We start from the raw sequence: 20,341 nt of genomic DNA, 5'->3' as shown, positions 1-20,341 counted from the left end.
AAATATCTACTTCAATTTTTAAAAATTTTCTAAATTTCAGTCTTTCAGTTTTTCTTCCCCTTGTGACTGTGTTCTTTTAAACCAACACACTACATGGTGGGTTTACTATCAGGTAATAGTGGAAATGTTTAAAAACCAGTTGTGAAATATGAACATAAAACACTTCTTTCAAAGTTAAAAATCATCTATACAGGGAAAATTTATTTACCATCACTCATTTACTAAATCAAATATTTGCAATAAATTGTTTTGGAATAGTGAAGAAATCTTTTATTCTTTGAGGAACTTACTAATCAAGTCAAATTCAGTAATGAATGAATATGGTTAGCTCTAAACAATTCTCTCCTTCTGTATTTTGACATGTCTTTAATTATTCACAAAACTGAACCATCCTCTGTATTTGTCAGGTGTTAGTCATACTTAGGTGCCATCAGAGAGGCTTGGTGCATTTGTTTTCTTTCTTCAATCAAGCTCTGCGTGGTTATAAGCAAATTATTTTCAGGCAAAACAAAACAGATCATATTAAACATGTATTGAGTGGGAAGGCATTACATATTTAAATAGAATATGAGGATAGGTGTTACAGTTGTTTCATCAGCTGGGCCACCACAGTGGGGGGGTGCCGGATCTGAGACAGAGACACACCAGCACCCCTGATCCATTTAATAAGACTTAAACAACTTTATTGTTTGTGAGCACCCTTAAACAGGGTGATTGAGTTTTCCCGGGCACACACAATGGTGGTTGATTACTATGTCATTCACTCATTTCCTCAACCAGTGATACATCTGCACTTCGGGTCCAATAGATGAGTTGGGATTCTCACCCGGGTAACCGCCTGCTTACAGGCTAGCTAGGTTTCAAATTGCATCCTTTAGAAAAGCTGCAATATATACTGCCATGGATAGGTAGGATGTGAGGTGTGGTAGGATATGAATCTGCTATTTTAAATAATGCAAGAGAAGCTTTGCCCAGACAAGGATTCACTTTTATGTGTGTTACATATTTAAGCTACATCCCTAAGAGACATGCTATCTAAAATCAATGGACACAGTGACAATATTCATATTCCCACCTTGAGGTATCACAGGAGTCTGATTTTCTTTTCATTGTAACTAAAGGTGACTGGGCACACTTAAAAGTGCATGTCTTTCAGATATTGCAGGCTCAGTATTTAAAAACAGAAGCAGCAGAAAACCTCCTGCAGCTGAAAACCTTTAGCATGTAGTTATACATAACATATATTTATCTAAATCTGTATTGACTATTGAATATGGCTATTGAATTGTTCAATTTTTAATCTTACTCTTTTTTTTTTTAAGTAAGTTTTTAAGTTGGCTGTTCCTGAAGTAGGTGGTTACAGAACGGCCCTGGACAGGGAGAAGAGTTACATAGGACACCTAGTCCAGGGTGCTCATCTGTGGAGATAACAAACTGAATGGCAGTCTCAAAATAATACTTTTCACTTCTACAGTGCCTTTTATCTGAAAACCAAAAAACACTCTACAGAATCCGTGCCCTCGGTGGGCTGCAGTTACTTCTGGGTATTCCTTTGAGAGGCTTTTCACCTCCTGTCTGTCCTCAGAGCTGTTCTGTCAGTCCTAGACTGGTACCTCCTCAACAGCAGTCCTGTGCAAATCAGTGCACTGTTAAGAAAAAGCAAATTGAGAAATAAACATTGCATAGGCATGAGCTTCATATCCACCAAACCAGGGCAGTCCAGAATTATGGACACTGAAACAAACAAGACAAAGCCATCCAAAACAAAGAAACCCACCAAATCTGGAACAGAATTGGTTTTAAGTGCTGCCCAATATACAACTGCAGAACTAGACGGAAACATGGGCTGCTTCAAAAATTTTTAGAAGCAGAAAAAAAGAGGTTTCTTTTGATTTGTGGTGAATCACATTGCAAAAAGAATTTAAAGCAGTCCTTGATCTTGCTACAGTGCTTTTCTCTTTTTTTCCCTCCTTTTTCTTTTCTTCTTTTCCCTTGGTGATGTTTCCTTTCTGAAGACCATATGAATCAGGACACAACAAAAATATTTGCTTCTCTGGTCTTTTGAGATGAATTATATTTAAATGCAATTCTTCCAATATCTGGGGGATGATGAGTTTGTGTGCTGCATCCCTTTAGCCAGTTCTTTGCTGTCCTGAGGACTTCATGATTCACCATCACTGTGTACATGTGGAAAAGAAAAAAACACCAGTTTCACACTGTTGGGTTAGTTGTCCCAGCGGGAAATAATGTGAGAGAGTATCTCTAGAGTTCATGAGGAGGTGTTACCAGAAAATAAATCTGTCACTCATGCAATGGATGAACTGATGCTGGCAGCGAGGGCTCCTCTGATTCCTGTCTGATGGTTTGTGGCTGCCCAGCAGAGCTTTTCTCCTTCTCCCGGCTCTCTTTCCACAGCTGAGGATAACTTTGGAATTTTTGGTTTACAGCTGACCTCATAACACGTGCATTTTCTCTTTGTCCCACTGGTTTCTTTCTGCCCAAGTGGCTTGCTCCCTAGCACTCTCTTAATAATGTTTGGCTCATACAAATGTTAAAAAATGTGACATCTTATATCAGCTGGTTTGAATTCAGTCAGCAGGGATAACAGCAGGGTTTTAAACCACCTCTGAAGCTAAAAGGGCCACTCGTAATCTTAATATTTTACACGTTTTCTTAAGTCTCTTGCCAAATTGAGGCACATTCTAGAAATGCAGTACTTCTTTCTGTACTGATTTGCCATCCATCCAATATATTTCTCCATAAGGAGTCATTCTTTTTCAAACAGAAAGTCTAGGAGGGTGCCCAGCAGCACCCAAGACAAAACAAACCTCTCAGGTGATAACGCATAGGGGGATTGCTTGTACTCCACCCCCTACAGTGACCCATGCTGTGAATGGGACAGGCTGTACTTACTTTTCTGGGACAGTAGAGGTCCCTGGAGCAGAGATTGGACTCTACCCCCATGTGCTCCACAGATCATCGGCCCTTGCCTGCTGTGCCCACACACACTGCTTGCTCCCTCCTGCATGCACAGAATGGGAGCCCTTGCCCAGGACAGCTGGGGGTGTTTTGCAATTCTGTGCTCAGGCACAATCAGGATTCTAGCAGTAGGTTTCAAAGGCAAGATATTTAATTCAAATATGTTATGTATGTTATGTTATGTTATGTTATGTTATGTTATGTTATGTATATCATATATTATAATTAAATTATATCTAATTCAAATATATATGTTTTAAAAAGCGTACATAAATTTTGAAAATGAATATATACAAATGTTTGTAACTTAGCCTACAAGGCCAGGGCAGGTGACCTGCACCTATCAGGGAGCCCAGGCTGTCATATCTTGCCTCCTGTGCACAAATGTGCAGCCTTGATGCTCATGAGTACAAATTTTGCCACAAAAATAGCTTTGTTTCATTTTATTTCTCAGTCTTCCACTTTCCCTGCTCAAAAGAGCTGCTGAAAACATCTATTTATCTGTATGTAATTATCTTCCTTACATTATTTATTCATTTAAGAATTTGGTTGGGAAAAGCAGCAGATCATGGCCTGCTAAGGTTCAACTGCAAACTGTTTAAGGAAGCAATTTTTTGTTTTTTTACCCAGAAATCCCACCACTTCAAATATCTTTTCACATTGAAATGAAACATATTTCAAAATTTCATGTGAAATGAAATTTGAAGAAGTAGCCTTGGGGTAACGGAAACACTCAACATAGAAATATTTTACTGCCACACAGTTCTGTTCTTCAAACTTTCAAAAAAAATTTTATTAAAAATTCACTAACTCTGAAGAGTGGTTTTGGAACAATCTTAATTCTGAAAATGTCAAAGTGTCATTATTGAAATGTTTTGTCTCATATGTTTTCAAAATTATATGAAAATCGTTCATAGTTCAAGACATTTGGGTCTTGATGAACTCCCCCTCAGCATTTCTGTGAAGCAAGAAAACACAACATCTGTGTTCAGTGTAGCCTCAAGATGTTTCCCATACTGAAATACCAATAAAATCTAAAAAATAAATTACCCTAATTTTAAAAGATTTTTTCCCAAACAAAGCAGTCTTTCAGAATCTCAAACTGAATCTTGCATTTTGTATTCAACTAATATCCCTTGTCTAAGCAGCTCTGAATGTTTTACAGATAAATCTCCTATTTTTTATTTGCATTTGCTTGCCTTTCTTCAATTTAGGGGAATAAATTTCTCTAATCTAGTCTGATTCTAAGATACCATTCACAAGAATATTTGCTTAAATAATGTGTGTTCCTTTGCTCTGACTGAAGCATACTTAGATGAACAGGGTTGCTTTTTTGTATCAACATTTAAGCCTCACTGTAGTGTTCTAAAATAACTCTGTTTTACAGGTGGGGAGCTTAAGGTAGAGTGTAGCCCAAAGTTGCCTTACAATAGCCAGGACCAAAACCCCCTTCTTCTGATGAAGTTAATGCAAATCCAGCACAAAAACACTCCTTTAGCAAGGATGATAAAATGTCAGCTCAAGCTGATAAGCCATGATTATTTTTTTTTTCCCTTAAAATAAATTTTTAAAGATTTGGAAAGTAAACTTGATGCTAAGGGTGGTGTTGTGCCTGAAAAGCGTTTTACAGTATGACTTCTGCCGGTGTTAGCCTATGGCTGAAGCATCCTTTGTCCTATATAAATCCAGGATGTTTTCCAGTTACTAAGGGTAAAATTAATGTGCTTGCCTGCACCTGGAACCTACGATTGAAGCATTACTTTTTTTTTCCAAACAAAACTGAACTAAAACAATGATTTTACTTGCAATAGGTGTAAAAAGAAACATTTTATATACAAGTGGCTGTAGTGGACAAGCCCTATCCAAAGGTTCCTCTGAAACTGCAGCTTTGGAGCAACTGAGTTGCAAACTGCAGCAGTATTGATTTAACATCCCTATTTCACTCCTGAGCAAGGAAATTCAGAAAAGAGGATTGGAATATTATGACAGTCTATAGTGGGAGGTGCAATTCTGCCAGAGAGGCATGTTCAGCAGATTTTTCTGATACCATGGGAAGTAGAAGACCTAGGTCATCTCCCTGTTCCTGGCCTTGCCTGATTGCATTGCTGTTTCCACTGCACCAGGGATTTCTTGGCACACAGGATGGCTTCTTTGTTATCATCCTGTGAAGCTGCTTTGCTCCTCAAAATGCAACTGCAACACAAAGGTGCAGGCAAAGGCAATGTACGGCCTTTTGTTTCCAGTTGGAAACAAGAACCAGAATTTTTAATTAGGGAAAACTGTGAGGGGTTTAGAAGTTCTGGCCAAAATCCTGAGGAAGCCAACCAGAAAGATATTAAGCTTACAAACTCTTGGGATTGTGGTTCTGCATCCCACTGGAATCTCTGCTTGGACTATCAACTAGTGCCAGCTCTGGGGGAGTGCTGCAAGGGGGCACCAGGAAGACCTGGTCACAGCTCCAGCCAAAACATCTGGCAGCGGTTCCCAAGAACCTATAGGCACCAGGTGGCAGAAGGGAACTGGGTACCTTCAGTGAAGAATGCTAAAGAAGCTATGCTGAATGCTTGTATGCTTGGGAAACTGTGATTGAAGTCTGATCTGTGATCTGAGTCTGAGTGAAACTCCATCTGTGCCATCTGGTTGTCTGTCTTGCACCACTTTACAACTCTAAGATTATTTAGTAGTGCAGTTTTACAGGAAGAGACCTGTTTAGAAATAAGAGCATCAAGCCTTTAGTCAAAGTTCCTATATATAAAAAATTTAAAACTCATATGGACCAAAGACTAGTTCTATAATTACATACAAAAATTAGATTATTTTAGAATGACATTGACCATATTTCTTCAAATAATATAATGAATTAAAGGACCTTGGGTTGGTGATTGATTCTTTTTCTTCTTCTCTTACAGTAGGCAAATATTCACAGTCACCTGGAAAAGGGTAAGAAACAGTACTATAGTTACTCTTGGTACTTATTCTACATTTATTTCAAAAATGCATCAACTTTTATCCTGCAGTCACTCTAGAACACAGATCTGCAGATGCACTTCTGCACCCTTTTATCTGCATGGTCCCTATAGCATAAATCTTACACCTTCTTCCCTTTGATAGGTTTTGCCACAGTTTATTTATGATAATATATTCCAGTTCTCTATGTACACCTATACAAATGAGCTACTTTTGAGGACTGTCTCCTACACACTGCCTCGGGGAGAGTTGTTTGTTAATCTTCCACTGCTGACAGGGGAACCTATGCTTTATAGTCCAGCTGGGAATTTGGAGCTGGAGTTTAGGGAACATGCGCGCGCACACACACACACACATACACACACACACACACACACACAGGAAAGTATGTAAAATGTTGGCTCCCTTCTCTCCACAAAACTCTAAAATATATTTTACACCACTTTTATCCCATGCAGTACACTTAATGCCTCTCTTTCACTACTTCCACTTAGCACAAGTTTTCTACAAGAGCTTACAGACCGCAATGGTCAAAACCCCATCATGTGGAGAACTGTGCTAATGCAAATGCTCCAAAGAGCTTTATTTCCTGAAAAACAAAGCATGCCTAGTAGGTCAGAAAAACGAGCCATTTGGATAGAAGGCAAGGGACCAGGAATGAAAAAAATATCAGTGTTTCAGCATTTCCTAGCCAGTGAAAAGCTGTTCATGTTTCAAAATCAGACCTTGGTTAACTCATGGCTTACCAAAGACCTCCATTTTTTGAGGAGACCCCGGAAGGACAATGCAGACCCCTTACACATTTTTACTTAAAATTCACCTGTGACAAAAATGAGGGGGGAAATGCAAGGTACTTAAAAGTAATTGAGAAGGCAGCTGAAGGTGCTGCTGCTGGTAGTTACTGCATGTTCTAATTGTTCCATGGTCTGATAGCTTTGCAAGGGAGTGGGAGGGCATATTCATAGGTTGCTGGTAGCAATTTTAAATAAATGGTGGTCTGAACTACAAGCAAATCACAGAATCACAGAATCACTAGGTTGGAAGAGACCTTCAAGATCACTGAGTCCAATCCATGCCCAACACCTAAACTAAACCATGGCACTGAGTGCCACATCCAGTCTTTATTTAAACTCATCCAGGGATGGTGACTCCACCCTGAGCAAACCATTCCAGTACTTTATCACTCTTTCAACAAAAAAATTTTCCCTGATAGCCAACCTATATTTCCCTTGGTGCAGTTTAAGACTGTGTCCTCTTGTTCTATCAGTTGCTGATTGGAGAAAGAGACCAACCTCCAACTTCCTTTCAGGAAGTAGTAGAGAGTGATACGGTCACCTTGAGTCTCCTTTTCTCTAGGCTAAACAACCCCACATTCCTCAGTCATTCCTCATCTGGCTTGTGTTCCAAGCCCCTCATCAGCCTTGTTTCCCTCCTTCGGACGCGATCAAGAATCTCCACATCCTTCCTAAACTGAGGGGCCCAGAACTAGACACAGCTGCATATATGCACAAATGCATATTTCTTCTACAATACCTCAATGTGGAGAACAAAAGTGTAGAAATTCTGGAGACTGAAAGGACTAGATGCTTCAAGGAAACTAGCATTTAACATTAAAATGTGTATTTAAAAATATAAGTAACATTCACTATAAGTGTGTTTAATAGAAATGTCTACTGGAAACTGAAAACATTTATGAGATTCTATCACATATTAAAAATAAACTCCCACACAAACTAAAATACTCCTCTGAAAAAATCTACCCCTGTTCAGTTATTTTAGTAGGAGGGAGTCAAGAGCACAACTAAAAATGTTGTAGGAAAAGCAGTGATACGCATACAAAACACCTTCTGTTGATTTCCTATGCATGGGATCTATGGCAGCAGAAAAGGGGGGGAGGATGGAGTAGAGGCGTTACCGTGTACCATTTTTGTTCATGCTGTTCATCCATTTATCAAGCTCTTCCATTTCTATCTCCATAACAGAGGGTGTGTCTTCTTCAAAAATAGGGCTTGAGAGAAAAAAAGGAGGAAAAAAAGCATTACACAAAATGCTTAATTGAAGCAATTTACAATGCAGTGATTTTGTATGACTCTTCTATAATTCCAGACACGTGTATTAACTTTGAAAAGCTATCCTAGCCCAGTAGTCTGAGGAGATGTCAGCCCAATGGGTGTGAACTAAGGGGCTATGAACAGATGAGAGGGAGCAGCACTGAGATGCCAGTCCTGGGCAGAGATAGGGCCAGCTGAGACATAACACTCAGAGGGACTCAGTGCAGCCAGAGACATGGCAGAGCATGGGATCACTGTAGCTTCTTGACAATGGTACCTGCTATAAATAGAAAACTAAAAAAAACAAGATAGTTTGTCCCTGCCCTCCTGGAACACATGACGGAAGTACTGTTGCTCCAGTGTTTAAAGGTGAAGGCCTAAAGTTTCATCATAGCTGTGACTGATATTTGCAGCGACTTCAAAAGGAATGGTCATGAGAGCTGCATTTATTTGAAGGCCTCTGCTTAGCTTCCTCCTGCTTATCATTCCTGCTGTCATATGATAGAAAATACTTTTTAGCAAAAAAACCCTTTATTTTTATCACATAGAGCCAATTCATTAACTTTCAGCATTGATTAGCAAGATGGAGGTCAATAAAAGGTAACAATAAAAGTTATTACTCTGATACAAGCCACACAGCTAGTGTCTTATTTTCCAAGCATCTAAGACATTACTCCTTTGGCAGCCAGGCAAGCCTTTCTGGCTCACCTCTGAGTAAGAAGATAAACTTGAAAAACAGGTGAGCAAGACACAGAGCTTATTCTGAATAGCAAAAGCCTGTGATGAGCCTGGGAACAGATCCCGTTTGCTCTTGGGACACCTTGTACCTCTTGTGGCTGATGGAGCAGGAGGTGCTCAGTAAGGGCTGCGGGTGTCTGTGGGACTGCCCTTGCTTCAGTCACTACTAACTCTTTTTCTGCTCTAGTCTTACATTTCAGCCACATACTGAAGTCACACTTTATCTACCTATTGAGATTGCTGGTTCAACTGATGGCAAAAAGTAATGGTGTTAAGTTCACAGCTAAATTAACAGAAGCAGTGAAGGAGTCTGTCTTAGTTTGAAAGACGGGTATTTGTTAATAAAGGCAGAAGTCTTTTTTTTAAATGGAGAGTGTAATCCCCTTTTTTTACAAATTATTATAATTTCATAATTAAAGGAGCTTTCAGGTAAAGATATGGGGATAGGAATAACAGTTCTTTACTAGTATATCTAACAAGACAAACAAGAACAACAACAGCTATGAAATTAGCCACAAACAGAACAGTAACTCAGTCCCAGTGTTTTTTGGCTGCAGGCACCTTTTCCCTGAGCTGCAGTTCCCGGTGCTGGGGGCGGGCGGGTCCCGCAGAGCTGCAGGAGGGCTGGGGGTGATGGCAGAGCTGTCCCAGGGGGAGAGAGAGATGGAGAGAGAGAGCTCTCCGCTCATGGTGTGGGTCCCAGTGCTCAGCAGAGTGCTGGATGGTGGCAGGTTACAGCGAGGAGGCAGCAGTGCAGGGTCTGACAGCAGTGAGGATGGCTCCCAGCGCTGGGATGGCAGGGATGGGGCAGAGGTGGCCATCGTCCTTCTCATCCGAACTCCGCAGGGGAAATGGACCAAGCCAGAGCCTTCTGTCTGCTCTTCTGGCTGCTTGGATCTCGCAGGGTGTCCCCCTTTCCCACACTCCACCTCCCCTCTGCCCCCTCCCCACCCCCCTTCCCCTTGCTACTACAGCCTAGTCAACAGGTGTCTTAGCATGACAGGAAAATTCCACATAGAGAAAAGGGAAAACCAACCCCCAACAGAGACAAAGGTTAGAGTAAAATATTTTCTTTTAAAAAAAGAATAATATTAATAAAATTTACCTTTTTACATTTTCACTTCCCAGCTCATCTGGAAAAGAAGAAAGTTGGTGTTCATAGTTCTGCATTATATTTACCCATTGTATTTACAGGGTCCTGACTGCATACAAGCTTTGAATAGTGTCAAGTAAAACAGGTTGCACTTTCAAAAGGCATAAGAACTAAATTGCAGATGAAGGACAAAACATCTTAACCTGTTCCAAATTTTCAGAGGAGCCCATTATTTTGAATCTAAAAGCATTTCATTATTAGATCAGCCATGCTGGGAAGAAGCCTAGTGTTGCTGTTGCAGTGGGCAGGACAAGGCAGATGAACACTTCCTTCAGCAAAACAGATCTGCTGAGGGAAATGGTATCCTGAAAAGGAAACACTTCTGCAAAAAAAATTGTTTACTGAAAGCATTGGGAAATTCTGCTACAGATTACACTTGGGCAATTCAGCTCTGTCTGGAGACTCTGGGAGCTGTTCACTGGGAGAAGAGCTGGGGAATGGGGTGAGGGGGAGGGCGAGAGGGAACTGGACTGCATGACAGATTAGACCTCAGTTAGGCAAATGGAGCTGATTAGCCAGATGTTCAATGGGATCCAACCTCCTTATGACCCCAAGACAAAGTAAAGATGGAGGGGGGGGAAATGGTGTCACAGACATAATTCTGATAAAATATCTTCACCTCCAGGAATCAAGTGACTGAAAAACCTGTCTTAACTTATTTTTAATTCATTCTTGCCTGTGGGTGATACCTCACAGTTGTTCCTGCACATTCCCAGACTGAAGAGCCACCCCAGAACCACAGAGCCATCTGTCCCAGTCTTGATGATGCTCAAAATTCCAGGCTGGTACAGGGCATGAGAACCTATGATTGTGTCCCTGAAAGGCACCACATTTCCTGACCCTCTGAAGAGTGTACCTGAATTTCAATCATCCAGAATCAGGCAGGCAACTGAGTGCCTGGTTGCAAATTCATATTTTGTTAGAGGGAAAACCAGCAATAAGGCAAATGCAACCTAAAAATGACATGAAAACTTGATTTAAAATCTGTATTGAATGTGTTGCAGTCTGCAGGCTGATGAGCTGCTAGCTGCACTCTGACCATATAGAGACACTGATATGACCATCTCAGAATTTCACTTACCAACTATGTGGTTTTAGTATGACACCTCAGTTTATTCTCCTGTGGCTTGACACTCCAAGTTACCAATTCCTTTGTTAACAGATCACGGCACCTTTCTGAAGCATTGCTCACCCTACTGCAGCACCCAAGTAGTTTCACCTAGCTCATTTGTTGTGATGTCTTCATAGCAGCCTCCATTCTATGGAATCAAGATTTCTTATAATTGTTCCTTAAAATTGTTTTTCTTGTTCTTATTTTATTTAATCTCCAAGCAGCTTCACCTTGTGGGCACTATGGGCAGTAGAAACATTGATTTTACCTTGCCTAAAGTTGTTAAGCATCAAGACAGAACAAGCATTTGCAGCCACATTTACATCCCTGAACATTCTCAGAATTTCCAGGAGCCAGAGATTGTTGCCAGGGCTCCCATGGATGTGGCAGCATGAGCAGGAGGTGCCAAGAAGCAGATGTAACTCCTACCCAAGGACAGGTATGTGACCAGGTACTGCTGGCTAGGGAGCATCCCTCTCTTACTTGTAAAACATGCAACCACAATCAGACTAGGCCATCCTAAATGTGACATCCCATGCCTCAAAATAATGTTATGTTATGTTAGGTTATGTTATGTTACGCTACGCTACATTACATTAATGTTGAACACATCCTAGAAACAGCCTTTTGATCCACAAGAAGACAAATTTACCTTGCTTGGACTTTTTCCTTTTATGATGCATTACAAAAGATGTGATCAACAAAATCAGAAGGACCAGCAGCGCCACAGGGACAACATATATCAAGATAGACTGTTCTGCTTCTAGGCTGTCCTCATCATTCACAGCACTCAGTTCAGTACTTGGAGAACTCTGTTTTTCAAAGCTGCTTTCAGTAGTGCTTGCAGTTACAAGTACTGGCTCATGGTCATCCACAGTTGAAGGACCCATAGCAGGAAGGTGTGTTGCTGTAAAAGTGGGTATTACCATCAATCCATCTCCTGATCCATCATTTCCAGGGTCTGTCAAATATATGAGGACAACATCACATTTTAAGGGTTTCATTAGTATTATCAGTGAGTCACAGAGCAAAGATTTAGTATTTACTTCCCATTTGATGTATTGAAAACCCCAGCAGATGTGCCCCCTCCCCCCCCCCCCCCACACACACACTGGAAATCTTGGGCATTGGATGTAAAATTAGATCTCAACTTTGTCACAAAACCTTACCAGTCATGACCATGTTCTTCAGGTGACTTTTACTGGGACACATCCACATGTGTCATGTCTGCACACAGCTGCCTTTCACAAACACTTTGTTTTGTGCAAGTTATTTTCCTGCAGGCTGGCATCTGGTCTTGCTTGCATGTGAAATTATTCTGCTTCTCAGCAAACTACACCAGCCTGTTTTGCTTCTCAGTCTTGACACTTATGTCCCGCCCCTTATGCAAGGAGTTAGGTACTGCCTTCAGGGAGACCATTATCCCTGGTTCACCAGTTCCTTTGGCTCAGTCATCTCCCGGTTTCTGTGCCTTTCTCAAATTTGTTAAATTTGTCTCACTGTGAAAAACAGTATTGGTGAAGTCTGAAGGATGCAAAAGCTGCTGACATGGGGACCTTACTGCATACATGTCCAATTAACTGTTCCCCTGACTGATTCTACAGCCTGGCTGAAGGAGTGTATGGCAAAGCATCAGTGCTGAATATTCCCCGTAAGTGCTAAGACTGGGGGCTTTGAAGTTTCATTTCAGTTCTGCTTTCGTTTATCATGCATTTTGCAAGAAAAGTGGCTAAAATTGTCTGTGTCAGTAATAGTGAAACAAGTGCTTTTTGTGTGTTTAGATAAGAGTCAATAGACTGGACTTTTCCAAGGTAGTTTGTAGTTCCCAGGGCCTGCAGCCACTCAGTTTCAATTGCTGTTGTGCAGAGAGGCGAGGCAGCACGAGAGATGTCTGTGCTGCAGAGTGTGGCATGATGGACTGTGCCACAGGCAGAACTGATGGCCCACCACAGCTTCACTGAACCTCTTCAATGACCTTGCCTCATTTTCCTCCTCTAGCCATTGCCCTTGAAACCCATTACCTGCCACATTTGATATACTGAAATGGACAAGCCTGTTGCTTAAAATAGGGAAAGGGTGTTGAGAAAATACCTTACTTTTCATTTATTCATAGAGCTAAAATGGATTTTTCAAATGTCTAAAGCATAGTGTGGTTTTAAAGCAAAGCAGTCACACCTCATTAACTGCAGTGATAAACTTGCAGCTGCAGAGTATGCTGTGCTTGATTTCCGAGAGAGGTTTTTCCAGTATCTCTGCCACTTTGCCTGGTTTTGAACTGAGGCAGATTTAAATAATTTGTCTCTGTGTGAAATGGAATTACCTTTGCTAGTCTCTAGGCAAAGAAAATGGCAAATCACAGGGATTGACCTTGTTGCCACATATTTTTTTTACTTTGCATAATTCCAGGGACAAAACAGCATCTCTTTGGTAACACCATTTCCTCTTACAGAGATTTTTCTCTGAGTGAATTAAATACATCTTTCAGCAGAATGGGGGCCAATTGCACAATGCTTTTGCAAGGATATTGCTCTTATTTCCTGCATTTTTACCCGCTGCCTCAACACATCCCACTCCCCCAGCACCTCTGAGGAACAGAGCTCAACCTCAAAGGATGCTTCACCTGTCACCCAGCAGCTGCTCTCACTCTCAGGCCATCCACAGAGCACTCTTTTTACACAGGGAAAGGAAAGCACAATCTGCACACGGGTTGGCCCAGTGGCTTCCATCAGGGAAGGATTTGTGCCTCCAGTGCAGCAGGGAGAGTCAGGCTCAAGCCTCCCAATGTAGCTGTAGTGCCTGGCACAGCCAGCCACCCAGGCCACATGAGACACAGGTGGTTGACCCCAAGATAGTTGCTATTTTTCATAGTGTTTCAATTTAAAGTGTTCAAAATAGCAAGTGGGGTGTGTTGCAGCTGGCCGGGGTGGCTGTTTGGTGGGGTGAATGAAAGCTGGGCATTACAAAATTTGGAGCAGGGCAGAACACCTCAAAGTTGGAGATTATGTCAAGTGCTGTTCAAATATTTTCTCCACACCAAATTTGCAGTGATAATACATACCATAAACTGTCTTGTCAGCTGTGCTGGGGTTTCATCTTGCAGACATCTACTAACTCCCTGCAAATGGGAATCTTACAATACTGCATGACACTCAGGATGGAAAAGCAAGGCCAGTGGAGTGTAACAAAGAGCAAGTCACATGTGACCATATAGGTATCTCCTTGACTTTGCAAAGCCTGTGCCCTTACTCTTGTTGAGCTCAGCCTTATGCTGTTGGCTACATTCCAACATCCATACTCATCCCTCTGCACTTCTTTTCCAAGGAGCAAATGCTCATACAACAACTACATGGGCTTCACCTTTGTCTGGACCACCTGGGGCATGAATGCTGGTGACTTCTTCTGCTATTAAGGGAAGTGGATAGGAACACACCACCAGGCTTTATCCCAGTCCATATTTCCACTCTCCATGCTTTCAAGAGAAGAAGGGAGAGGGGCTGGCATGCAACTGCATCCCACCATGATGGGAAAGTGAGTAGAGCTGGAACTGGAAGCTAAGAAGCTGGAGCTGGAAGCCATGAAGTTCTCAGGGTTCCACAGTTGAGGTATTAGAGAATCTAGAACTCAAGGGACCAAAATACTTGGGCAAGCACTAGAAGCATCTCATCTTACAAATTATGAAAAAGCTATGTCCTTCTACACAGATACTATGGTATAAGGTATTACTCAATGTTTTTTACTTTAAAAATATGCTTGGGTCACTGATAGACTTTGCTTGAGTTTTGGAGGTACTCTCAAACCTGCTTTTCATGGTAGACAGAGGTAGTTCAATATACCAAGTGGTTATACAGAGTGGAGTCCAAAAAATTATATCTGAATCAAACAAACAACATTTCTGTTGTTGCAGCACTTCTACCTCAGGTTTTTGCTGCAGCACTCAGAGGTAGTGATATAGGCTTCCTGATGAAGTAAGCAGGCAAACAGGTTTCTGAATTCACTTGGATGTGAGGCAAAGGAAAATAGCAAAGGAAAATAGCTGGCAATCAAGACATTCAGTTTTGTTGTAGAACCATCAGTGTCTCTGCTGCCTTGCCATCAGACTCAAGGACTGCGTTCTCTCAAGGGGATTTTTCAAATTTCACTACAGTGCCTACTAACAGAAGAAAAAGCAATGAGATAGAGAAAAAACAACAGCTATGTCAGTGGGATAGCCAGGCTTACTAGTTTGAAAGGAAAAATTTTATTTCTTCAAACTTTCCCATAACCTATAAAAATGCAGTGGAAGGAAGGCTCATGAGGAGGTGACAGAACAAAAAAAGGTTATAAAGCGGGAGTAAAGTTACCATATCCTATATCATTCTGCTCCATACACACATTCCTACTGTGCTGTACTCATACCACTCCATGTGGTCTGTATGATCCTCTTATGTATTGCTTGTTCCTCTCTCCACATTTCAGGCTGCTGTAAGAAGGGCTGTTCCTTGTCATGGCCAGGGCTTGCCTGGCTGCATGTTGTGGCAGGTCTTGGCTGTCAGTCTGGTTGGAAGAGGAATCCTTAAAAGCCTGCAGGCTAGCTGTTAGGAGCATACACTCTTCTGATGAGGGAGCACAAGCATTTCAGGGTGGCTAATCTGTAGACAAGATCCTATTAAAACGAGGTGCTTAGAAAGAGTTATCTAGGTATATTCTGAAAGAGGAAACAACTGTTTAAGCTCATTTATACAAGATTGAAACTGCTTTTCCTCACAGTATTTCTATCCAGCTGAAGTGCTGCATTAACAGGAGGTGTTGCAAATTCAGTCACACATCTTAGAGTCAAACTGTGAACCTGTAATCTCATTACGCACCCTCAGTACTATAAGCTTTCCAGACCAATTTATGTATTTAGTTGCTTCTACTTAATCTGATGGCATTCTAGCTCTGCATCTGTGATACCCGTGTGACCTCACTGTGATGCAAATCTCCTAGTGCTCCTTGCTATCAGGAGGACCCTGAAATTAAAGATTCAAAAGCTCCAGAAGCTTTTCAGCTATCATAAAATCTCTAGAGGGAAAAGAGATTGGTGTCACTGACCGAAAATTAATTTACAGTCTTGCTGGTGTAGATGAGAGATTTTCTGAAATGTTTCTGAAGCAGTTGAATAAAACAGTGAATGTTTATATGTGTGGCTAAAATGGAGGAATGATAGTAAATACATAGGAGGAGTTAATGTGTTCAGTAGAAACGATTTTTCATCTGCTTTTTAAGGCACTGCACTTTGGAAAGAGGAAATGTAGAAAATCGTAATTTTTTACATTGTTGCTTTGCTAGAAAATTTTAACATGTGATTGTAACAGGTTCAAACCCATTCTCAGTTCATTACTTGAGGGGGGAGCAGGTCAAAACTATTGCTCCTTTAGAGACCTTGGCTTTGCAGGTGAGGCAACCTAAAAGACACCTCTGCCAGGGAAAGTCATTGCCTGTGCTCGTGGTACAAGCTGCTGAATACTTAGATCTTTGATAGCAGTGTTTCTTTGAATGACAATTTAATAGCACAGAGGCACAGACAAAATAAAGCACTGCCTGCAACCACCCCAGCTCTTCCACTTGGAGATTTTACATGCTTTACTGTTCCTGTCCCTCATACATTTTCTTGCTCCCCACGTCAGACCACTTATGCTGCAATTTCCTGCATGTTTCACTGAACACAGTGGGAGATGGCCTAGCCTGGGAAATGACTCAAAGGTCAGGGCGTGTTCCTATAATGCATTTTCCTAGGGTCACCACATACACCTAGGTAGGTCCTCAGGGCTGCTGCAAGGCTGTCTGTGCTGAGAGATTCAATCGTACTCTGTTTGCCTATTTTGTAAATGGTCTCTAGACAGTAGACCACTTAAAAGGTGAAGAGTGTGTCTGCCAAAAGGTGAAAAAGCTCCCTTAAAGGTCCTGCCCTGTTGATCTGTGAGCAAGGAAGGGTGAGAGCAAAGGATTTCCCTGGGTGGCTGCTCTCAGTGGAGGGGTTCCTGACCCATCACTGCTTGTGGAGTACATAAGCCTTACATAAAATTTCCCCCCACCAATTTAATTTCCACCCCAAGGCTCAAGTTCACAACTTCCCCATCCCACCCTTGTTGTCAGAGTAAGCCCCCAGGTACATTTTGTAGCTGGTTGCATAAGCAAAAACCACCTTTGTATGGGGAGCAAAGGTGGGTACATTCCTCCCCTTCCCTATGACTGGATTGGCTCCATATAGAGTCAGAGCTCACAGGGCTTGGGGAAGGTGCTGGCAGGACTGACTCACTTCCAAAGAGGAACCATTCCAAAGTCAACCAGAATTTAAAGGTGGACCTGCTGGTAGGAAGAGGGGAAAGTGGGGAGTGTCGTATACCTGGTGTGTGACATCTGCCTGGTGCTTCTTGCAGACCCTAATGCCCATTGTAGAGAAGGCCAGGGGGGCACCCAGTCATGAGCTGAGGGGCCCTGAGCTAGGGTGTCCCTCCCCTATGGGGACGTGGTCATGAAATAGTAGCTCTCAGTACCCTGCACACAAGCTAGAGAAGCAGGAGCCTGATCACTCTGCATTGCCTTCATTGCCTTAATTGTACTTCTCTATTTCCCTGAGACCTCTGTTTTGCTCTACACATGGCAGGATTTTTTTCTCTCTGACTGCTTTGATTCTGAGCTACACTCAATGCTTGCTGCATATTTTCCTAACATGTCTGCATTGCAGCTGAGCTGTATTAACACATCCAAACCCAAACCATTTTATATGTCTCTTAACTCCCTCATACAGTTAAGCAATTCTTGTAAGTGCAAGCAGCTCAGCAGCATGTCAGGAGCCTGCAGCCCAGCCCTACACCCTGCTTATTGTACTGTTTTTCAGGGAAAAGCACTCACACCAAAACACTGATTCCAGCAGTGCATTTTAGGACATTAAGAGAAGTCCAGTGATATCTGAGAGTAACCATATTCTTTCCCTGCTTTTGGCAGAGAAAAGCTGCCACTTGCTACAACAACACAGAGGCAACAAACTTTTCAAGTCCTTACCAAGGCACTTTAGCAGAGATTTGTTTGACATCAAAAGGCTTACAAGCACTACCTCAGCAAGGTTTCACTACAAGAGCTGCATGTCATATTCAGTCATTGGCTGTCAAAATGCCAGCAGAATCAATGACCCCTTAAAACAGGCAAGAGTCTCTGCAACGCCCCAGCACCTCAGCTTTTTGTCACAAGCTGCTTTTCCGCTTATGGTTTTTTCTCTTCAGAGGGTCAGAACCTAAGTCCGTGGTGCCAGCCACTTTGTTCTGCAGCTGAGAGTTCAAAATATTTGTCTCCAGAACCATCTGTTCCTTTGTTAAACCAGTTTCAGTGCACCAGGATTGAAGAAATCAGCAGTCACTTTTTGAATGGAAACAGTGCTTTGCCTTTAACTTTGCTATTAAACATTGATGATACGGGTGTGGGGTTTAAAAAAGTTCAAAAAATTACTAAACTTAGAAGCAAAATGCCTGATGGGTCAACATGGAAACTCCAGCTCTCTACACACCTACGATTTAGGAAACGTAGGAATTGTAGGATTTGTATGCGGCTGTTCAGGGATAGGTCTAAGGGAAAAAAAAGACAAAGCTTTGAAAAAAACAAAAAAAATGCAACTGAAAACAGAGAGGGTAAACACAGCAAAAAGCAGCAGAGAGCAAGTCCCCACAGATCTCTTCCCAGTATTCAGTTTGGAGGGTGTTCCTCTCCAACATGGTCCCATTGCTGTAGGCAAGACATGCGGTCCCACCTGGGCAGGCAAAAGCTTTCTTACTCACCATTGCCAGCAGATCCTCCAGCCAGTGCCAGGGCAGAGAGCAGGGTGATGAGCCCAGGGTTTCTCATGCTGCCCCAGCAGCACTCCCACCTGAGGGGTGCTCTGGCAGGCTCCGTGCTGCACCCAAACATCTACATTTCCTGCTTCCTGCTGGGGAGCATTTGAGCTGCATTTCTTCAGGAGATGGACTCTCTTTGATGGGTTTTAGGAAGTGATGTAATTCCGTCTGGGCCTGTTAAGCGAGTAATGATTGCAAAAGAAAGAAGAAGAAAAAACCCAGAAGTTGCTCTTCAGGCACACACTTGGCTGAAGTACCTTTATGCTGTAGGTGAGAGAGCTCCTGCTCTCTTCCTCTCCTTTCAGTCCTGACTTTCTTAACTTCTGTTTTTATCTACACATAGTGCCACGGATCATACAAATAAAAATCAGACACAAAACTTCACATATGTATGTTAGCAGGAAGGTTTTATGTCACTTTTCAGGGTGGTTAAGCAAGAAAATTTCAATAGTGCCTCCCCTCCTGCCTTGGTTTTCAAGCTGTAGTTCTCCCCACATCAGAGTGGGAGACTGTATGCATTTACAGTCCCAAAAGGCAACCCCCAAGTGGGATGTATTCAGCAAATGAGATAAATGGCTGGCTCTCCTAGGAGCCAATAACTGAGTAGTCTGGGCTGGTTCATGCAGAGGAAGAGGAAAAAGCAGAAGACCACATTGTTTTTTGTTATGAGCAGGTGGCTTAGTGAGGAAGTGCTGAGACACCGATGTGATGATTGCTGCAGATGACAGGGGACAGAAGGTTTCAATCCCCACCAGGATGTAGGGCCTGGCATAGGGGCCATGGCGCAGTGCCATGGTTGGAGAAGGTAAGGGGAAGGTAATCCTTCTTCTTTATTTTTGCTTCCCTTTGGCAGTTTCTGTCTGCGTGTTCAGACCTTGGCTGTTGACCCCCAAATGCTGTTGTCATTGTCTCCCCACCTGGTCCTCTGTTCCCATCACCCATCATTGTCCACACACTCAGCAACATGTTAGAGCTGGTCAAGGGCTTCCACGCATTTCCTGTTGGGTGGTGCTCTGTGGGTAAGAGCAATGGAGAACTTAAAAGTTAAACTGAACATTTCAATCTTCTTGCTCTATAGGGTAGGCCTAGCCAGGACCCAGGATTTGGATCTGGATCTAAACCATACATGTACCCGAGCAGGGAGAGTGGTTGGACCATATATTTGGATTGTTCCACTGAAGAAATAATTGCTAAGTCTAAAATTAATCTCTCTGAGTTGAGGAGAGTCTGCACTCCAGATTTTACTCTGGATCATCACAGGTTAGAGCCATATTAAACACCTGCATAACATATTCCAGTAGTAATCTAATGAAGGAGGGTTCAATGGTGACTGTGTATGAGCTTCATAGTACTTCCCCTAGACATTGGTCTGTCAAAATCTGATTTCTGGTCAGAATTTGTTGAAGCTGGTGAATATTTCTGTTCAGATTGGTGGGAAGTGATCAATTGCTGCTCTGCTTCTCCAGCTAATAATTTTTCTTAACATACTGATGCT

At 42.1% G+C, this 20,341-nt stretch overlaps 1 protein-coding gene across 1 annotated transcript; it reads right to left on the bottom strand.

The window, feature by feature from the left end:
• Positions 1–1,973: 1,973 nt before the first annotated feature.
• TMEM154 (transmembrane protein 154) lies at positions 1,974–18,856 on the bottom strand. Its single transcript, XM_062493735.1, has 6 exons — positions 18,790–18,856; positions 11,652–11,960; positions 9,841–9,868; positions 7,869–7,954; positions 5,849–5,909; positions 1,974–2,177 (listed from the first exon to the last, which is right to left on the bottom strand). The coding sequence occupies exons 1-6, from the start codon at positions 18,854–18,856 to the stop codon at positions 2,162–2,164; spliced, it is 567 nt and encodes a 188-aa protein (XP_062349719.1). The 3' UTR covers positions 1,974–2,161.
• Positions 18,857–20,341: the final 1,485 nt, after the last annotated feature.

Source organism: Cinclus cinclus, chromosome 5 (genome assembly GCF_963662255.1).
Source record: "Cinclus cinclus chromosome 5, bCinCin1.1, whole genome shotgun sequence".
Lineage (NCBI taxonomy): Eukaryota > Metazoa > Chordata > Aves > Passeriformes > Cinclidae > Cinclus > Cinclus cinclus.
Note: the sequence above shows the minus strand (reverse complement) of the source record. Positions and strands in the feature narration are given on the sequence as shown.

What these genes read in the sequence shown, in the direction of transcription:
- TMEM154 (XM_062493735.1), bottom strand. Translation starts at nt 18,856, where the DNA reads ATGAGAAACCCTGGGCTCATCACCCTGCTCTCTGCCCTGGCACTGGCT. An exon ending in AAGGAAAAAGTCCAAGCAAG is followed by an intron (nt 9,869 to 11,651) that starts GTAAATTTGTCT and finishes CTTCTTTTCCAG; the next exon opens with ATGAGCTGGGAAGTGAAAAT. An exon ending in GAACAGCATGAACAAAAATG is followed by an intron (nt 5,910 to 7,868) that starts GTACACGGTAAC and finishes ACCCTTTTCCAG; the next exon opens with GTGACTGTGAATATTTGCCT.